The 17916-nt window shown below is 44.3% G+C and overlaps 1 protein-coding gene across 1 annotated transcript in view; it reads left to right on the forward strand.

Moving 5' to 3' along the window:
- The window catches only part of KIAA1958 (KIAA1958 ortholog), a 115103-nt gene extending 106104 nt beyond the window's left edge, over positions 1-8999 (forward strand). Inside the window, exons 5-6 of the mRNA XM_073345663.1 lie at positions 3925-4097; positions 6130-8999. Coding sequence (XP_073201764.1) covers positions 3925-4097; positions 6130-6942 — 986 coding nt within the window. The 3' untranslated portion in view covers positions 6943-8999. The remainder of the gene's footprint in view (positions 1-3924; positions 4098-6129) is intronic.
- The last annotated feature ends 8917 nt before the right edge of the window (positions 9000-17916 follow it).

Genomic DNA, 17916 nt, shown 5'->3' on the forward strand with positions numbered 1-17916 from the left:
GTTTTCTCACACCCCGCCTGCCCCCACAAACTCACTCTCCTGCTGGTAATAGCTTATCCAAAGTGACCACTCTCCTTACAATGTGTATGATAATCAAGGTGGGCCATTTCCAGCACAAATCCAGGGTTTAACAAGAACGTCTGGGGGGGGGGAGGATAGGAAAAAACAAGGGGAAATAGGTTACCTTGCATAATGACTAAGCCACTCCCAGTCTCTATTCAAGCCTAAGTTAATTGTATCCAATTTGCAAATGAATTCCAATTCAGCAGTTTCTCACTGGAGTCTGGATTTGAAGTTTTTTTGTTGTAAAATAGCGACTTTCATGTCTGTAATCGCGTGATCAGAGAGATTGAAGTGTTCTCCGACTGGTTTATGAATGTTGTAATTCTTGACATCTGATTTGTGTCCATTTACTCTTTTACGTAGAGACTGTCCAGTTTGACCAATGTACATGGCAGAGGGGCACTGCTGGCACATGATGGCATATATCACATTGGTGGATGTGCAGGTGAACGAGCCTCTGATAGTGTGGCTGATGTGATTAGGCCCTGTGATGGTGTCCCCCGAATAGATATGTAGGCACAGTTGGCAACGGGCTTTCTGTCTCTGTCTGAGGGGTTGGAGCAAATGCGGTTGTATCGCAGAGCTTGGCTGTAGACGATGGATCGTGTGGTGTGGTCAGGGTGAAAGCTGGAGGCATGTAGGTAGGAATAGCGGTCAGTAGGTTTCCGGTATAGGGTGGTGTTTATGTGACCATCGTTTATTAGCACTGTAGTGTCCAGGAAGTGGATCTCTTGTGTGGACTGGACCAGGCTGAGGTTGATGGTGGGATGGACCACACCACACGATCCATCGTCTTCAGCCAAGCTCTTAGATACAACCGCATTTGCTCCAACCCCTCAGACAGAGACGGACACCTACAAGATCTCTATCAAGCATTCTTACAACTACAATACCCACCTGCGGAAGTGAAGAAACAGATTGATAGAGCCAGAAGAGTTCCCAGAAGTCACCTACTACAGGACAGGCCTAACAAAGAAAATAACAGAATGCCACTAGCCGTCACCTTCAGCCCCCAACTAAAACCCCTCCAACGCATTATTAAGGATCTACAACCTATCCTGAAGGATGACCCAACACTCTCACAAATCTTGGGAGACAGGCCAGGGGACACCATTACAATTAACTTAGGCTTGAATAGAGACTGGGAGTGGCTTAGTCATTATGTAAGGTAGCCTATTTCCCCTTGTTTTTTCCTACCTTCCCCCCTCCCCCCCCCCCAGACGTTCTTGTTAAACCCTGGATTTGTGCTGGAAATGGCCCACCTTGATTATCATACACAGTGTAAGGAGAGTGGTCACTTTGGATAAGGTATTACCAGCAGGAGAGTGAGTTGGGGGGGGTGAGAAAACCTGGATTTGTGTTGGAAATGGCCCACCTTGATTATCATACACATTGTAAGGAGAGTGATCACTTTAGATAAGCTATTACCAGCAGGAGAGTGGGGTGGGAGGAGATATTTTTTCATGCTTTGTGTGTATATAATAAGATCTTCTACACTTTCCACAGTATGCATCCGATGAAGTGAGCTGTAGCTCACGAAAGCTCATGCTCAAATAAATTGGTTAGTCTCTAAGGTGCCACAAGTCCTCCTTTTCTTTTTGCTGATAGTGAATCCGATGCTGCCTGAAAATTGCCTTTCCGATCAAAAGGAGAATAGCCAGCTGTTTTCAGAAGTCTTTTGTATGTTTATTTAATAGCTGTAGTATATAGAAAGAGGACAGTATCCCTTTAAATAGTTTGTAGGCCCTCTAGGGGCACTGACCATGCTCTCTGTGTTCTAGAAGCCAAGCCGAGCAACAGCACGTATATGTAGGTAGGCCTTGTTTATAGTCAGTAAACACAGTTATTTGTTCCCGGGTGGTTCCATCATATCTTGTGCAAGAGTAAAAGTCACAATATTCTTACCCATAAAAACCCTCCAAACGTTCACTGATTGCATAAAGGGTTTGAGGCTGGGTCGTCAATTTTTGAGATCTTTCTAAGGGTACATCTACCTTGCAATAAAAGACCTGCGGCGATGAGGCTCAGAGCCCAACTGGTCAATTAACGTGGGTGCCAGGGCTAAAAATAGCAGTGTAGCCATCCGGGCTCACGCTGGAGGCCTGGCGTGAAACCCCCTGACGGGGAGGGTCTCAACACAGCTCTTTTTAACCCTGTGAGCGCGAGTCAATTGATCCAGGCACTGAGACGCGCTGGCAAGGGTCTTTTATTGCAGTGCAGACATTCCTGAAGCATCTACAGACACTGCATATTTTGCCTTGCCTAGCGACTGGGGCAAACCTTTGACTTGAATGGGAGCAGGGGTCGGCCAGCACTGGATGCTTTTGAAAATCCCATGCCAAGGGCATGAAGAGTGTTCTAAGGCCTAGCCTTGGTCCCAACAGTGTGCAAGCCAGATGCTTAGATGGAGCCTGTGGGTTGGAGGGGGCACCACACTTCTACCTCCCTGCATAAAGCTTACATGGCCCCCACCCCAACTACACACCATTCCCAGGAGCGGACTCACAGCACAGTTGCCATGTTCAGTCATCAGGCACTGGGAAAGGATGGCGGGGAGGCCCTGGGCATCCAGCATCCCTTTAGAGCCAGGATCCTTCCTGGCTGACTTATAGCTGGGGGGAAAATGCATGGGGCATTGTGGAAGCAGAGACGCGGGCTCTCAAGCTGCCCCATGAGACCTGGAGGGGAAAGCCCCTTAGCAACACCCCCTCTCGCCCATAGGACAATCTCATTGTTATTTAAAGAGGCTGGGAACCTTCTCCCCTCCTTCCCTGCTGGGGATGTGCAGTGATTACCAGAACCCTAGAGCTGCAGTAACTTCTGCACCCTCTGTGGCGGCAGTGTTGGGGCCAGGGGAGCTGGGGAGGTATATCGGGCTGCTTCTGAGGGGAGCCCCTTTCCATGAGTTCTCACAATTCTGGGATGTGGCTCCCCTCCCCTTCATCTGCCACCCTGGCTGGCAGACCTGCCGAGCAGCCAACTGGGTGCACAGATGACTTTAGCAGCCTGTTGGGGCTTACGTTGGCCTTGGCTGCCACATAAACTGGCTTCGGGCCCATAAAAAGTACACTTAAATATAGAGGATGTAATAAAATGATAGTGGTATCATAAAAATGTATTACTCTTTTCATAAGAGATAGCAAGGGCTTAAATACCTACAATAGGGTCCTTCATCAATCTGCTCCATTCAGTTCCCGTCTGTGCTGCTGAGGAGAATTTAAGAAACGAGCACCAAGTGTCTTCCCTGTAATCCTGGCCTCACATCAGCTAACGCCATCTCTGACAGCTGCCTCTGTTGGCTTCACTACGTCTCTGGGCCTGATCCGGCACTGTTTGCACTGAGTGCAAAGCGGGTAGAAAGCCCCATGGTGGGAGAGAGTGGAGAATTCCGACTGAGTAGCGTTTCATATCCAGTTTGCACAGGTATGCCTGGCTGCCCAATGCGCCAGGCAGTGGAGAATCAGGACCAATGTGCAATGGAGCATTTCTTTTTAACAGCTAAGGTAGTTCATTAAGGCAAATCCTTGATGTTTCTTCCCACTGTTTTTTCCCCTCATTGCACCTGTCCCCCCGGCAAAAGGTTCTGCATCGCCCTATCAGTATCATTTACTATATTTAGCAAAACAAATTTAATTCTGGGGCAACCTCAAGATGATCCCATATTGGAAACACTATTCCACATTCTAGAGTTCCAATGAAAGTGCTTGAATAGCTTCATGGGACTTCGCCGTTTTCGGGACTTCACCTCTCAGTATTTCTACTCGGGCCCATGTAAACAATTCCAAGTGGCTCTAAACCTGATTAACTAAAGAGTCCCACAAGGGTACGTTGTTTTGATCCCTGCCTCTGTTTGTTTTCTAGCGTACTCGACTAAGCTCAACAAGTTTCCTGTCTTTAATTGCGACGATGGCCTAAAGTATCTGTGTCTCAGTGCTGTAAGCCCAAACACTACAAAAGCTACTCTGTACGCCCTGAACGTGTGGCGGTACTGGTGTGTGACAAAAGGACTTAAAGACTGCATGGACATCACTAAGGTAAGCACCGAGAACTCCTTGAGACCTCTCCTCTGGTCAAGGCCAGCTGACCCACGAATGGGAGAGACACGGCTGGGTAAAGGTGAGGATTTAAACCTCCTTTATGCTCCCATGATCCCAATATTAGCCAGGGACCAACCCAGCCCCCAGAAGAAGTCTGCAGTCTTCTCTAATTTACACCTTTTTGCCTCCTGCCCCATGGGGCTGTTCCATCAGCCAGGGACAAGCTAGGTACAGGGGAGTTCTGGCCACACCCACATTTTGCCCAACCACGGCCCCTGCGCTGGCAGCCCAGAAATGGCAGGATATTCATGTCCTTGCCCAAAGAACACACTTTTTATCTAAGGGGCCTTATTTCTCTCTAGGGGTCAGGTACTAAAGCCCCAGTCCAGCAAGCACTTAAGCATGTGCTTAACTTTAAGTCTGTAGTTCTACTTAGATGTTTCAAGTTAAGCATGTACTCTGCTACAGTGGAGCCTAAGAATTTGTCTTGTCTGAAGTAATACAGGAAAAAAATAAAAATAACCCTGCAACAGTGATAAAAATCTACTCTATGACCAAAGCAGTAACAGGGACGTTAGATACCAGCACTCAGCACACAAGGGTGCAGAGTCGAGACATCCTTACAACTGATGCAATAGAGATCCTAGACGCTGTGTGCATCAGGCAGCCTGCTGGTTAAGGGAAGGGTTTCTTGTGTTAGTGAGATTAACGACAGTGCATGCTGGGCATCTAAGGAATGTCGGTCGAGTCCCAACGATGTGATACAACATTAGAACACCAAGGACTGCTTGTCCCACTACGACCTGTAATGTCAGGAAGTATTTTTGTTTTCAGTTTCGAAGGTGTCCATTTTAAGAAGGCTGTTGCCACTTGGACTTGCATCTGTTTTCATAATTTACAGATGTGTTTGTAATCCAGAAGCAGAAATGAGAGCGCCAAAATAAACCTATGCAGGTTAACAAAGTCTGATTGCAGGGCAAGTATGACATACAAATGGCCCAGATAAGTGCTTGTGATTACAGACAAAGGGTCCCTGAATGCTTTTTAATTCTCAGACTCTGGGAATCAAAGGCGATATTGTCCTCCATCCCTCCTGTTATCGCAAGCATCTCATTATAACCAGCTTAATGCTTTCCTTTAATTATGAGATTTATAGAGGCTGTAAGTATATCTCAGTGAAAAGGAGGAACGGAAAGTTTCCCTGGCTAGAGCTTAAAAGGGAAAAGTACAGAATATAAGGCATGCACTGTACTCCATGCATCAGACTATATTCATACTAGGTGAAATCCTGATCCCAGTGAAGTCAACGGCAAAACTCCCATTGACTTCAGTGGGGCCAGGATTTCACCCTCCATTTCTTAAAATGTGGGGGTTGGTGTTGTGGTGGAAAGGGCCCCACCCTAAGCATCAGAATGTGTCATCTCTCTCACCTTTCACTAATCCTGGTCCCCTAATACCAGTGGGGTCCTCGTCTCTGCAAAGCAGTGTCCTAGCAGAGGAGTGCTCAACCCTTTTATTCCAGGCTGCCTTTTTTTCTCCATACAGCTATATTTCCCATTCCAGTCAGTACAGCAGCCATATACATTGCATTCTCTTTGTAGTTACACAAATATGCACCCTTCTTCCAAACCTGCAAGGTTACTACATTCTTTTTGGGAAGACGGGAGCATGTTGCATCTTGCACCTGTCCTCTGTGCAGAGCGTGAAAAGATCTGGAACTTGGGTCTTCCCACTTAGTAGCATCTTTCACCATCCACAAGCAGGCTGACCTATGACAGAGATAGAATAGAAATGGACCCGAGCCACAACCCTGGATCTGAAAAGTGATACATTTTGGAGAAATTTGAAACCGAAGTTCACTGCTGCTCAATATCTGTCATGAGACAGACCTAAGCCCTAGGTGTGAACATCACTGCGGTTTGGGAAAATTTGGATCTAGATCCAAACTTGTCAGTGCAGGCTTGTCGCTAATAAAGAATTTTATCCCATGCATGTAGTAACACTGACATTTGCATTTCTCTTGTTCCAGATTCCAGCCTCAAAGCTGAATGAACTCCTTGAGGACTTCTACATTACGGTGAAGAAAACGGATGGTTCGGACTTCCTAGCCACGTCCTTGCATGCTATCCGCCGAGGCCTGGACCGGATTCTGAAGAACGCTGGGGTGGGATTTTCCATCACCAGCAGCACCTTCACATCCTCCACCAAAAAGTTGAAGGAGAAACTCCGGGTGCTCAGCAAGGCTGGGATGTCTGGTGCTCGCTCTCGAAACATTGTCTATTTTTCCCTGTCTGATGAAGAAGAGATGTGGAAAACAGGATGCTTGGGTGATGAGAGTCCGGTAGCCCTACTGTCCACAGTGGTGAAATATAACAGCCAGTACCTCAACATGAGGACTTTGCAGGAGCATGCAGACTTAATGTACGGGGACATTGAATTACTCAAAGATTCACAAAACAGGCCCTTTTTTGCCCGAACGGACAGCGTGAAACGAGAACACAGGGTGAGCTCTAACAAAGTGTGTTATGGCCAGATATACCATGAGCACTCCAAAGGACACAAGCTGTGTCCCTACTGCCTCCTTTATAAGTACATGTACATCCACCGGCCCCCAACCCAGATGGAAGCAAAGTCTCCTTTCTATCTGACTGCACGGAAGGAGATTAGCGGCATGGGAAATGTGTGGTACGAGGAACAAAGAATGGGTCTCCGCTCGCTGAGGGGAGTCGTCCCAAAGCTGGCTAAAAAAGTCAAACTTGACCACTGTGAAAACTTCACTTTTGTTTCATTCACTCAGGCTTCCAGAAAGTTTGGCTCTCTTAACTCCTATCAACAAGTCTGACATCCATGTTCTAACACCATCCATGTGTTCAGTCAGTTGTACACGAAGGGGGCATTGGACTAAAGGAGCTTATTTCAGTAGCCAGACCTCTATAGACAAGCAGAAAGATGATGGCCTGCTGATGACTCGCTTTGATCCTTATCGAAGCAGCTGCTACTGAGAAAAATTGAGCTCTTTTCCAAATGTGTGTTAATTATATTCTATTATTGAGACAATATATTGCTGCATATACAAGAATGCTACAGGAGTGAGGAAATCAGTTAATTACAGTGCCTTTTAGCACAGGTTTTTCTCAACAACTACCACATTAAACTGGTCCAGAAATAAAATTCCCAGTAGGTCAGTAGCTTTAATACATTGTGAAGAAACTAAGTTGCTATTAAATAATAATTTAAAAAGTGGAAAGAGTGAGAAATTAAATGTTTCCTGGGGAAAAATTGCACTTGACACTTTTCTGTTTGGTTGATGGATAATCTACCTTTGAAAAGCAAGCAGCATCACTTGATGGAAGATCCTGCAGCTTTCTTCTGTTACAATGTTTGGAAAGCATGAACTTGGGTTATGGAAGTTCTCTGTAGTGGTTGTCACCTGCTTTCCATTGTCCATTGCTTTCCATTCCATTGGGGCAATTTTATGAAACCAGATTCATGTACACACACGTTTTAAGAACTATATTTCCTACGCAATGGATGACCTGTGCTATCATGGATTTTTCTCCTTAACAAGTATGGCTTGGATTAAGGGAGCTATTATCAAAGACTGGTAACTCTTGAAGCAGAAGTGCCTATGTTTTCTTTCATAGTTGTCATACAAAGGTTATTTTCTTGTGAACCATTCTTAGATTTTTCCCATCTGGGCGGTATATAATGAATATAGATATTTTTCCAATACACAATAATTTACACTGGATCTGTAGATACTACTAGAGGTAATTCCTGGATTTACCAAACAAACAAACAAACATGGTTACAGCATCCTTGAGGGACAGCTTTTTGAATCATTAATTTATAAAAGTTAAGTCCAAATATTTCAAAAAGGCCAACTAGTGATTTTGGGTGCCCTGCTTTTGAGACACTCTAAAGGGACCTGATTTCAGCATTGTCTGAAAGTCAGATCTCTTTACAATGTCACAAGTTTGGCACCCAAACACTGAGGCTCTCAAAATCACTAGTCACTTTTGTAAAATCTTGGTCTACACTCTTAGGGTTCAATCCAGTGCCATTCAAGGCAATGGGAAGACCCCTATTGACTGAAATGGGAGGTGTATCGAGCCCTTAAGTCACAAGAAGATGTGTCATAGAAGACCTTGCACCTATTTTAGGGAAGTAGGAGTTTTACCATGCATGGCTCATTGTTCTAGTACAAATGACCAGGCTGTCATCTTCCAATGTATCACGAAGCTGTGACATCATTATGGAATCTGGGGACACATCAAGCAATCATTTGTATACCAAGATTGTTTTACACCTTTAAATCATAGCTCAAGACCCATAGTTATGTGAATACAGATATATAGAAATAAAATCAGGCTTTATTTTTTGGACGCTTCATACACACGTTGCTCGTATACTTCTAGCAAGAACTCGATTTCTAGTATCTATTTATTATCCATGAGTTCTAAAATATAGTTTTACTTCTATCTTTTAAATGTGTGTGAACAGCATTAAATGTTACTTTAGTTTTAAGAAAGTCAGTCACTGGACCGGGAAAGACAGAGCAGCATTAGCAAGGGAAATATCCACCATAAGCTACCAACTAGACCCTTGTGCAGGCTGTGTTGCTTATTTTCCTCCTTCTGTTTGTTTCCTTACTAAGGACCTGATCCTGTGGGGTCTGAGTACCCTCCACTCCCCTTTGACGGCAGGGCGAATTGAAGATGCTCATGCGTATATATGATCAGACTCCGTCCTAGTAAATGTAGTGTGAAAGCTATGAGGTTAGGAACTTTGGTTAAGCTGTATTTCTTTCAGAGAACTGTACAATGTAGCTTGATGTATATTTCTGAAATTGTTGGTATTGATGTCTGAAAGAAAACATACATTTCTCTGAACACTTTACCTCTTCTTGGTTTACATCATTTTCCTTTATTTGACTGACTCTGGTAAAGGGAATATCCTGAAACAATGTTTTGTCAGTTCTCTGAGGTTGATCTTCATGTAGGAGACTGGCAGGTAGGAGACTGTATGTACGGTACACTGTAGCATCACAAAGGCATTCCAGCAAATAACTGGACATTACTGACAGAAAAGCAAAAGCTATATTTACATAGTATGGTTAGTTTTCCTTTTAAAGAGATTATTTATTTCGGCTCTCACGTCTGCCTTGCACCTTTGTGCAGTCATTTGCACCTCTGCAAAGTCAGTGCAAAATGCTGACAGATTAGCAGCATTTGCTGGTTAGTAGTATACCTCTGCCCAGGTATAAATGGCAGCCCAAGCAGCAGGGCTGTGAAGAATTTAGTCTTGGACGTGTCAATTTTAATGACAAAAATTTCCAAACCCAGATGCATAAAGTCAGGCTTTTAAATCCACAGTTGGCACCTAAATATGTGGCCTAATCTTCAGAGATCCTGAACTTCGGCAGCTCCCTTGGGACTTGATGTTGCTAAGCAATTTCCAGGATCAGACATTGGGAGAGGGCATCACTATTAAAAATATTAGGGGAGAGATTTCCAAATGCACAAAGGGGCACTAGGCACGAAGCTAAATGTGACTGCTTATAGCAGAATTTGGCTAAAATTTCGTTAATTCCCTTCTGAACTCTATTTGGACAGAACAGTTGCATTTCATTATTGTATTCCAGAACTCTCTCTACAAGGAGAAACTAATTCACAAGTATTATCTGATAAAATACTATACAATGAGGAAAAATCCTACTTCTTTGCTTTAAGAAGTGATTAGTGCAAATAAGATTTTTTTTTTAGTACTAGTATAGATTCCCTCCCACACCCCAAAATTTTTTTCATGGTATTAATAGCCATAATTTGAATTAAATGGTGCCCCTCTGTCCTAACATGTGAATCTATATTATCCAAGGAAAGCATTTATCCTATTCCTGATCTGCTAGCAGTGAAGATGAGCTTTCCATGTTTTGCAAACATTGGTATTATCTGCATTTGAAAAGCAAATAGAGCACCGAAGGGCAGCAGATGCCAGACAAGCTCAGACAGGCATAGAATCAGCCAGCTTGTTATCCTGCATTTGGCCTATCAATCTGATACCTGATACTTCACAGGATACCCGTAATGCACACTGTGTACCACAAAGCTTTTTCTAGGGATTGGGTGAGAAAACGCTACCCTATGAGCTGAAAAAAATAACACCTAATGCTTTTGTGAAGGAAAGTCTGTCTTGATCCTGTTTAACAATGTCTTTTTTTTAAACTGTTCTTAAGTTCAATAATTTGGTGGCGCTGTTCTGATTTATAATCAGTGTTTGCTCTGAAATAAAAGCAATATTCATCTTTGCAAAATGTGAGATGGGACTAAATATTTCAGAATCTAATTTTTTTTTTGAAGTAGAGAACAACATTTGATCGTTTAATGATCAGTTTTTAAAAAAATTATTTGTTTATTCCCTAAACTTTCTCTGTGGTACAGTCAGTAAAAGATCTTCATTTTGTCTTTTAACTTTTAGAATTAATGATACTGGAGCCATTGTTACTTATCTGAGTAAACTGGATTTTTAAAAGCATCAAAGATAGGCTCAGGTTACTGTTTCTGTATTATACTGGTATCTAGAGGCCTCATCTGAGATCAGGGTCACATTGCGCTGGGCAGCGCCCATACACAATCCATGTCGCAAAGGGCTTACAATTGAAATAGACAAGAAATGAGAAGTTAAAAAGGCACAAAGATCTGAACAGACTTCCCCAGGGTCACACAGCAGGTTGGGGGGAATAGCATCCAGGTCTCCTGAATCCAAGTCTACTGCCCTATCCCCTGGGCTATGCAATCAATCTTGCATTCACCAAGTTACACTTCTGAACAGAACTTCACTGGGAGTCCTCTGAGTGTATCAGGAAGGCAGCATCATAGAATATCAGGGTTGGAAGGGACCTCAGGAGGTCATCTAGTCCAAGCCCCTGCTCAAAGCAGGGCCAATCCCCAATTTTTGCTCCAGATCCCTAAATGGCCCCCTCAAGGATTGAACTCACAACCCTGGGTTTAGCAGGCCAATGCACAAACTACTGAGCTATCCCTCCCCCCCATCATTCTAGACCATAAGCATTAATGAACTGGAAAGCACTGGGATGTTACCAGAGGAGATTGCATCTGTTTATTTAACTGTGTGGCCGAGCTATGGTGACAAGCTGCATTTGTGCATCATCTGTTTGGGAGTTTCGCCAGAGCAAGGACTGCAGAGCAGGCCATGAGGGGAATTACCACCCAAAAGCCCCATTATTTTGAGATGGTGGCGCTGGTCCTGAGCTGCTGCTGAGGAGCACTTAGTGCAACTGGAGTGGAACGAAGCCGGCTTGACACCATCTTTTTGCACTCCTGCCTTCCTGAGGAGCCGGCTTGACACCATCTTTTTGCACTCCTGCCTTCCTGAGGCTGCCTGGATGCCGCTCCAGTCCCTGGCACTAATTATGATGGTCTGAAGCTGCTCCAATTTATATTTCCTGCCAAGAGCCCCAACTGGCCCTTCCAGCAGCCATCATGGGGCACAGTGGGGAATCAGACCCTGTGTTTTATGTTTCCAAAGGGCTTGTTCACCTCCATCTTGGGTTCTGCTCTATCCCTGTTCAGAACGCTGATAGTGCAGACACCCTTCGGAAAAAGTGAGGTATAAATACTTTAAATGTATATTTCTTATGGTTCCATATAGAGGGGTTCCATTCAAATTCCTCTTATATCACTGTATTGTAATACTTGGCAAAGGCTGACTTTTGAACGATGGCCACTGCACTATTTACTATGCTGTGCTTTAAAAATGGAAATTTTCAGAGATCTCCCCCTCCCCCCCTGCATTTTCCCTCTCCCAGATCAATTGTCTTCATTACCTAAGGATCGTATCTTTATCTTGCTGTGCTGTGCACCATGGTCAAGGTTTTCAAAGGTCTTTAGCAGGACCCTACCAAATTCACAGCCGTGAAAAAGGCGTCGTGGACCACGAAATCTGGTCTCCCGTGTGAAATCTGGTCTTTTTTGTACTTTTACCCTATACTATACAGATTGTATGGGGGAGACCAGCGGTTCCCAAACTGGGGGTCCAACCCAACAGGGGTTTGTGGGGGGTTGCAAGGTTACTGGTGGCGGGGGTGGGGTCACGGTATTACCACCCTGGCTTCTGTGCTGCCTTCAGAGCTGGGCAGCTGGAGAGTGGCGCCCGGCCGCCCTCACTTCTGCGCGGCTGCTGGCGGTGGCTCTGCCTTCAGAGCTGGGCTCCCGGCCGGCTGCCGCTGCTCTTTGGCCACCCAGCTCTGAAGGCAGAGCCACCGCCAGTAGCCCATTTCGGGTCAGGACCCCTACAGATACAACACCCTGACATTTCAGATTTAAATATCTAAAAATCATGAAATTTACTATTTTAAAATTCTTAGGACTGTGAAATTGACCAAAATGGACTGTGAATTTCATAAGGCCCTGGTCATGAGTGACTAGTGAGAGGGCTGGGTTTTGGGGGATCATCTTGACACACCCACAGGGGCCTGATTTTCAGAGGGTGGGTATTCAGGGCCCTTTCAAATGTCTCAAGTTGGGCCCTCCAATACCGAGGCATCCAAACTCACTATTTACTTTTTTAAATCTTGCCAAGTCTGGGAACTACTCCCATTTGTACACGTATTAATCGCCTTGTAAAGGTGGGACTATAGACCTCAGTGCTTTATAGTAAACAGAGCTGGATTTATTAGCTTAACTTCCTTTGCAGCACCGTGTTCTGGAAATCCTGACTCCTGATGACAAAGTACATCATCCTTAATGCAGGGACTCTTAAACTCCTCAATGCCAAGGCATTAGGCCAACATTTATGTTACACAGATAAGAGCACTGCCTCTATTCCAAATGTGTGTTTGTCTGTTTGCAGTGTTTTCATTTTGAAGAGTGTCCTTTTGATGGTTGGACGTGCAGGGGCATGATGCCAGGAAAGCATCTGGTCCAGTGTAGTGAATCCCAGGATAGGAGATGCGTTGATCCCAGGATAGGAGAGAGACAAGGTGGATGAGGTAATATCTTTCATTGGCCCAATTTCTGTTGGTGAACAGAACAACCTTTCAAGCTTCACAGAGCACTCTGGATACCTTCTCCAGATCTGAAGAAAAGCTCTAGGAAGCTCAAAAGCTTGTCCCTTCCACCAAGAGAAGTTGGTCAAATAAAAGATATTACCTGACCCACTCTGCCTCTATTATTATTTAGTAAGATTCTCTGAAAAACACTGTGCTGTTAGACACTTCAAATCCTTCCATGTGGCAATGAAGCTATTAACAATATACCAAGACCCTAGCCATGTGGAAATGTGCGTACAGCGGGCATATTCACTCACACGTATGTACATATGTATGTATCACCAGGAACCAGAAGTAACAACTTCTAAATTCATTGTATGCAATCAGTATAATGGAGTAGATGCTGTTCTGTGTAAATGGAACAAAGTGAATTTGGAGCAGGTTGGGAGTATAGCAAGTGTGGGGATGGAGATGATTGGCTGAATCTCTTTGTCAATCACAGCTCCAGAGGGGGTCAGTTAGCAAAATATTCTATATGAACAACATCTTTCAAATATTCATGTCCAGGAGTCCGGGCCTTACCCGCTGATTGCAAATTAAAGTAACAGGAAGAGTTTAACATACTTTTTATTTTCAGTAGCACTCAACCATTTCCTTTTAATCTAGTAATAAAACACTGAGTAGTTTATATTTTTCTTTCTGGAGCACATTTGTCCTCTTTTTTCAGAGATATTCCATGATGTAAGGAAGAATTTCCATGCACAAATCCCCCCAGCCCCTGGTATTTGCTTTCTGTGTGATTCATTCTCTCTCTCTCACTCAAAAGAATGTAAGAGCCAAAGTGATAGGTGGCCTCAAATATTATAGTTATTAACAATGATTTTGTTAAGGAATTTTGTTAAGGAATAAATCTGTTTAATAAAGGGAGGTTTTTTCTCTTAAACAGCCCCAGCATATTGACCAAGAATATTCTAATGCTTTTATTTACTCTGCATGTATTTTACAAAATAATGTAGAAAGTGACATAGTCATTGCTTTCCTTTTTAATGCACTGGAAATCTTCCCAGTACTACTTCAGAGTGCAACAGGCAATCAATTAACATCCAGAATGCTTTCCTTGTATTGCTTTGATCTTTCTCCTCTGCACATATACTGACTCCTGATGTGTGTATGAATGTATCATCATATCTGCAACCTATTTCTGCACAGTCTCTAGGTAAGCAGGTTTGCAAGAAGGTATGTTTCAGTTCTGATAAATGATACTTAATCACTTTATCCAGCTTGGTGAAAAATAAAACAATAAAAAGCTTTTTAAATAGATTTATGGTGGAGGCATCATCCAAGCTATTGAGTTAAAAGCGTGGGTTTCTGCATGTCTGTCAGTACGAGGACTGTGAACCAGATTTTGCCTTTGGATTTGTCCATGGGGGTGTTCTATATGAGCGTGCCAAGGTAAAACTTAGCTCTGCATAAGAATACATATTTCCAAGTTAAATCCAGCTCTCGCTATAAATTAATAAATGATGAATCGGTGTATTAATAAATGATTAATCAATTGTTATAGAGCCCAACAGGTCGATAGGTGGCTTATTACAATGGCATATAGCCATTTACTACATCTTCTACTGATACGCTTCTAACAATCTAGAATACATATTGTCATGTCTTTAACACTCCTAAAACATCTATTAATCATATGTAATAACTTTTTGTAAACAGAACCTTAATATAAAGTGACCAAAATCCAAGTTCTGTCAAAAACTTGTTTATCCTCACATTTCTGAAGCGTGTTTTGAAACAGACATCTGCCTCCCTTGGCTGGAGTACACACTATAACATGGGTTAAGGGAAGGTTTAATGTCTCGTTAACTTTTCCCTTTTGAAATAAACGTCTGATATAAAATCAGGACTCTCAGTCGCCTCTCCAGTGACTTCCAAACCTTCCTTCCAAAGCAAAAGTGAATCATACCAGAGGTAAGTGTTTTAAAAGGAAAGCCACAGTGGTGTTAAAAGGACTGAAGTCAGTGGGCCAGATTCAACTCACTCATTTTGTTTGTAATAATCTTTTTCTTATTTTTCCCCATGCAAAACAACTAAAACACACCTGGTGAGAAAAAAACAAGCAAAGGGAAAATGAAGGATCTATTTCACCACTGCGGTGTAGCCCCGTTGATTTCACTTCCATCGATGGGGGGATGACCTCAGGAGAATGGACCCCTTAGTGTGGAAAGCAGTAAAAGAATGTGTTATCAAGCACTATGGTTCTGACCAGCCTTATCTTTATCTAACGTACTGGAAGTACAGCAACGGCTAGCGGGAAGCTGAGCCAGATTGAACCAGGTTTGTCTCAGGATGGACTGGAGTCAAGTCTAATTCTGGGCATCTAAAACAGCCAGAGGAAATCAAAGCAGGCTCTGACTAAAGGAGAAGAGCTCGACCTAACTATGTCAGGTGGGAAAGTGTGAGAGTGTGGAGCTGTCAGGAGAGGAGGCCTGCCTGCCCACAGGCCAGCCTCCATCACCAGACATTCACCCCTTCTGGAGGGGAAGGGGAGAAGAGGTGAAGTAGGACAACACAATATGATTTGGGGTTTGAAGAATCCTTGTGTAGGTTCCAGGTCTCTCTCAGTTCCCCCCATCACTGATACGAACACAAACTGAAAGATGCTAGGGATACTACGTGGTGTAATTTAATGGTTCTATGTGGTTTTGGATAAATCTGTTGCTTTAAACCATTCACAGGTTATCTGTGTATTCCCAGAGTGCCTAAGGGGGAAAAGTCAGCCTTTGGGGGGTAATTAGAGACAGAATTCTGCTCTTGCGGAAACGCAGTCAAGAGTTTTAACCACTAGGATTCTCCTGTATCCCTGTACAAAACCTACACACCCATCCTCTGTTTCCCCACACTTTACACCTCAACCCTTAGGCCCTTCTTTGAGCCTGCTGTCCTTCTGATGGAGGAGGGCTGGGCTCGAAAGTCAGTCAGAGCTTTGTTGATGCACAGCATTCCCTTTCCTTGTGGGCTGCATGAGCTGCAGATATATAAAGAGAGACCTTTGCTGATGGCTTAGTCAGTGAGTGGGTTCGCTGCAGTTCTTTTCCTGTTGAGCTACACCCGACGCCAACTCCAGAGTCTGCTCTTTGATGTTATCATCTGTGTCACTGCAGTGTACTGCAGTGCATCGATATAGGATTAAACGTAACCTGGCTTGAGTACAGGGGCATCCGGCTCTGACCCGGGGAGGTCAGGTTGATGAATGGGCACTGCTGCCCTGTATCACAAATATTCTCTGGGTTTCTACGCCTGATTCGTGCTCACACAGATGGCTGTGCCGTGGATTAGGGATGCCGTACCACCATTGTTTGGGGATATGTTGGTTGATAGCCAATGGTCATTGATTTCTGACAGGGAGGGAGCCAAGCAATGGGAGGTGGGGGGATGTGGCTGGAAGCTGAAAAGGGGCAGGGGAAGGTGTCTGGAGCAGGGCCTGAAGTAGCAGGAAGGAATGGGTGTACAGGCTCCGGGGCCAGGATGGCAGGAAGGAGAATCAGCCGGTGAGAACGGGTGGAGGGGAATCTGGAGCCGAGGTTGTGACAGAGGGAGAGAAGAGACGGAAGTGCTGAGAGCGATGAGGCAGGCATTGGTGGCAAGAATACAGAATTTCCTGGTGCCCTTTGCACTTGCGTACTTTGCGTACGGGTAAGGACGGCCCTGGCCTCCGAGATAGGCTATCAGTTGTGCAAATCTTAGAGCTGAGGTTGGGGGAAAGTTGCATGTAGGACAGCCAGCAGGGGCTGGCAGGATTTGGGTGATACTTTGAATGACTGCTGCCATGTCGTGTCAGCCATTTTAACTGTAGGTTGAATTGGGCCAGCTGACACTGAGTTGGCAAACCAGTGCTTTTCCCTTGGTGCTTCAGCTTGTGCTCCAGAATCTGTTTGCACTTTAGAAAAAGCTAATCTCTAGCTCTTACGGTTGCAAAGAGTGCCAAACAAAGCAGCTATGGCTGCCTGAGTCTGCAGAGAGCCTGAAAGAGTAGCTCTGAAAGGCATGAACTGATAGTATTCATCTGAGCAGGATGTTGATTCTGAAGCCAAATGATAAGTTAACTATTTTGCTGCTGATTAAAACATACTGAAAAGCAGAGGGGTGCTCACATTATGAAGAGCTGGACAATTTACTGTGAGTTGCAACTTGCTCTGGCACTGCGTGTGAGTAGACCAGTGGGTTATCATCAAAATTCAGAAAAGATTCCCACCCTTTCCCTTTTTTTTCCTTATCCCTGACCTTTCAGGAGGGACAAAACTGAACCAAAACCTCAGATCCAAACCCTGGAAGCTTGCACCCAGCTCTAAACTTCTGTGGCTTGGGTCCGTGCAACGCTTAATTTGTAATTTGCAACAAGGTGCCGGGGCTCAAGCAATTTTTTTTTTTAAACTTTCAGAACTGGCAAGCCCAGACGTGCCAGGGCTCTGAACTGCCAAGTCTAGAGCTGCTGGAGCTCAGCCCTGGCACAAATTAAACAGTGAGTCTGTGAGCATCTATCACGCCAGAATCCAACGTGCAACCTTTTTCAATATGAGGACGTGCTTTGAAAGAAATCAAATCGGAGAGAGACATTCATTGTGGCCTCAAGACAAATGGTGAGTCCAGGTCATGTCCCATACTAAAGTTATGTTGCTACCGTTAACAAAAAAATCCATGCTACTTACCCCAAAACAGAAACACTGCTGAGTAATAGTAGCTGGCAGAAAATGAATGACAGAGCATGTAAGCGGCCTTAGTATTTGCTTATTAATCAAATGT

This window comes from Lepidochelys kempii, chromosome 5 (genome assembly GCF_965140265.1).
Source record: "Lepidochelys kempii isolate rLepKem1 chromosome 5, rLepKem1.hap2, whole genome shotgun sequence".
In the NCBI taxonomy this organism is placed as follows: domain Eukaryota; kingdom Metazoa; phylum Chordata; order Testudines; family Cheloniidae; genus Lepidochelys; species Lepidochelys kempii.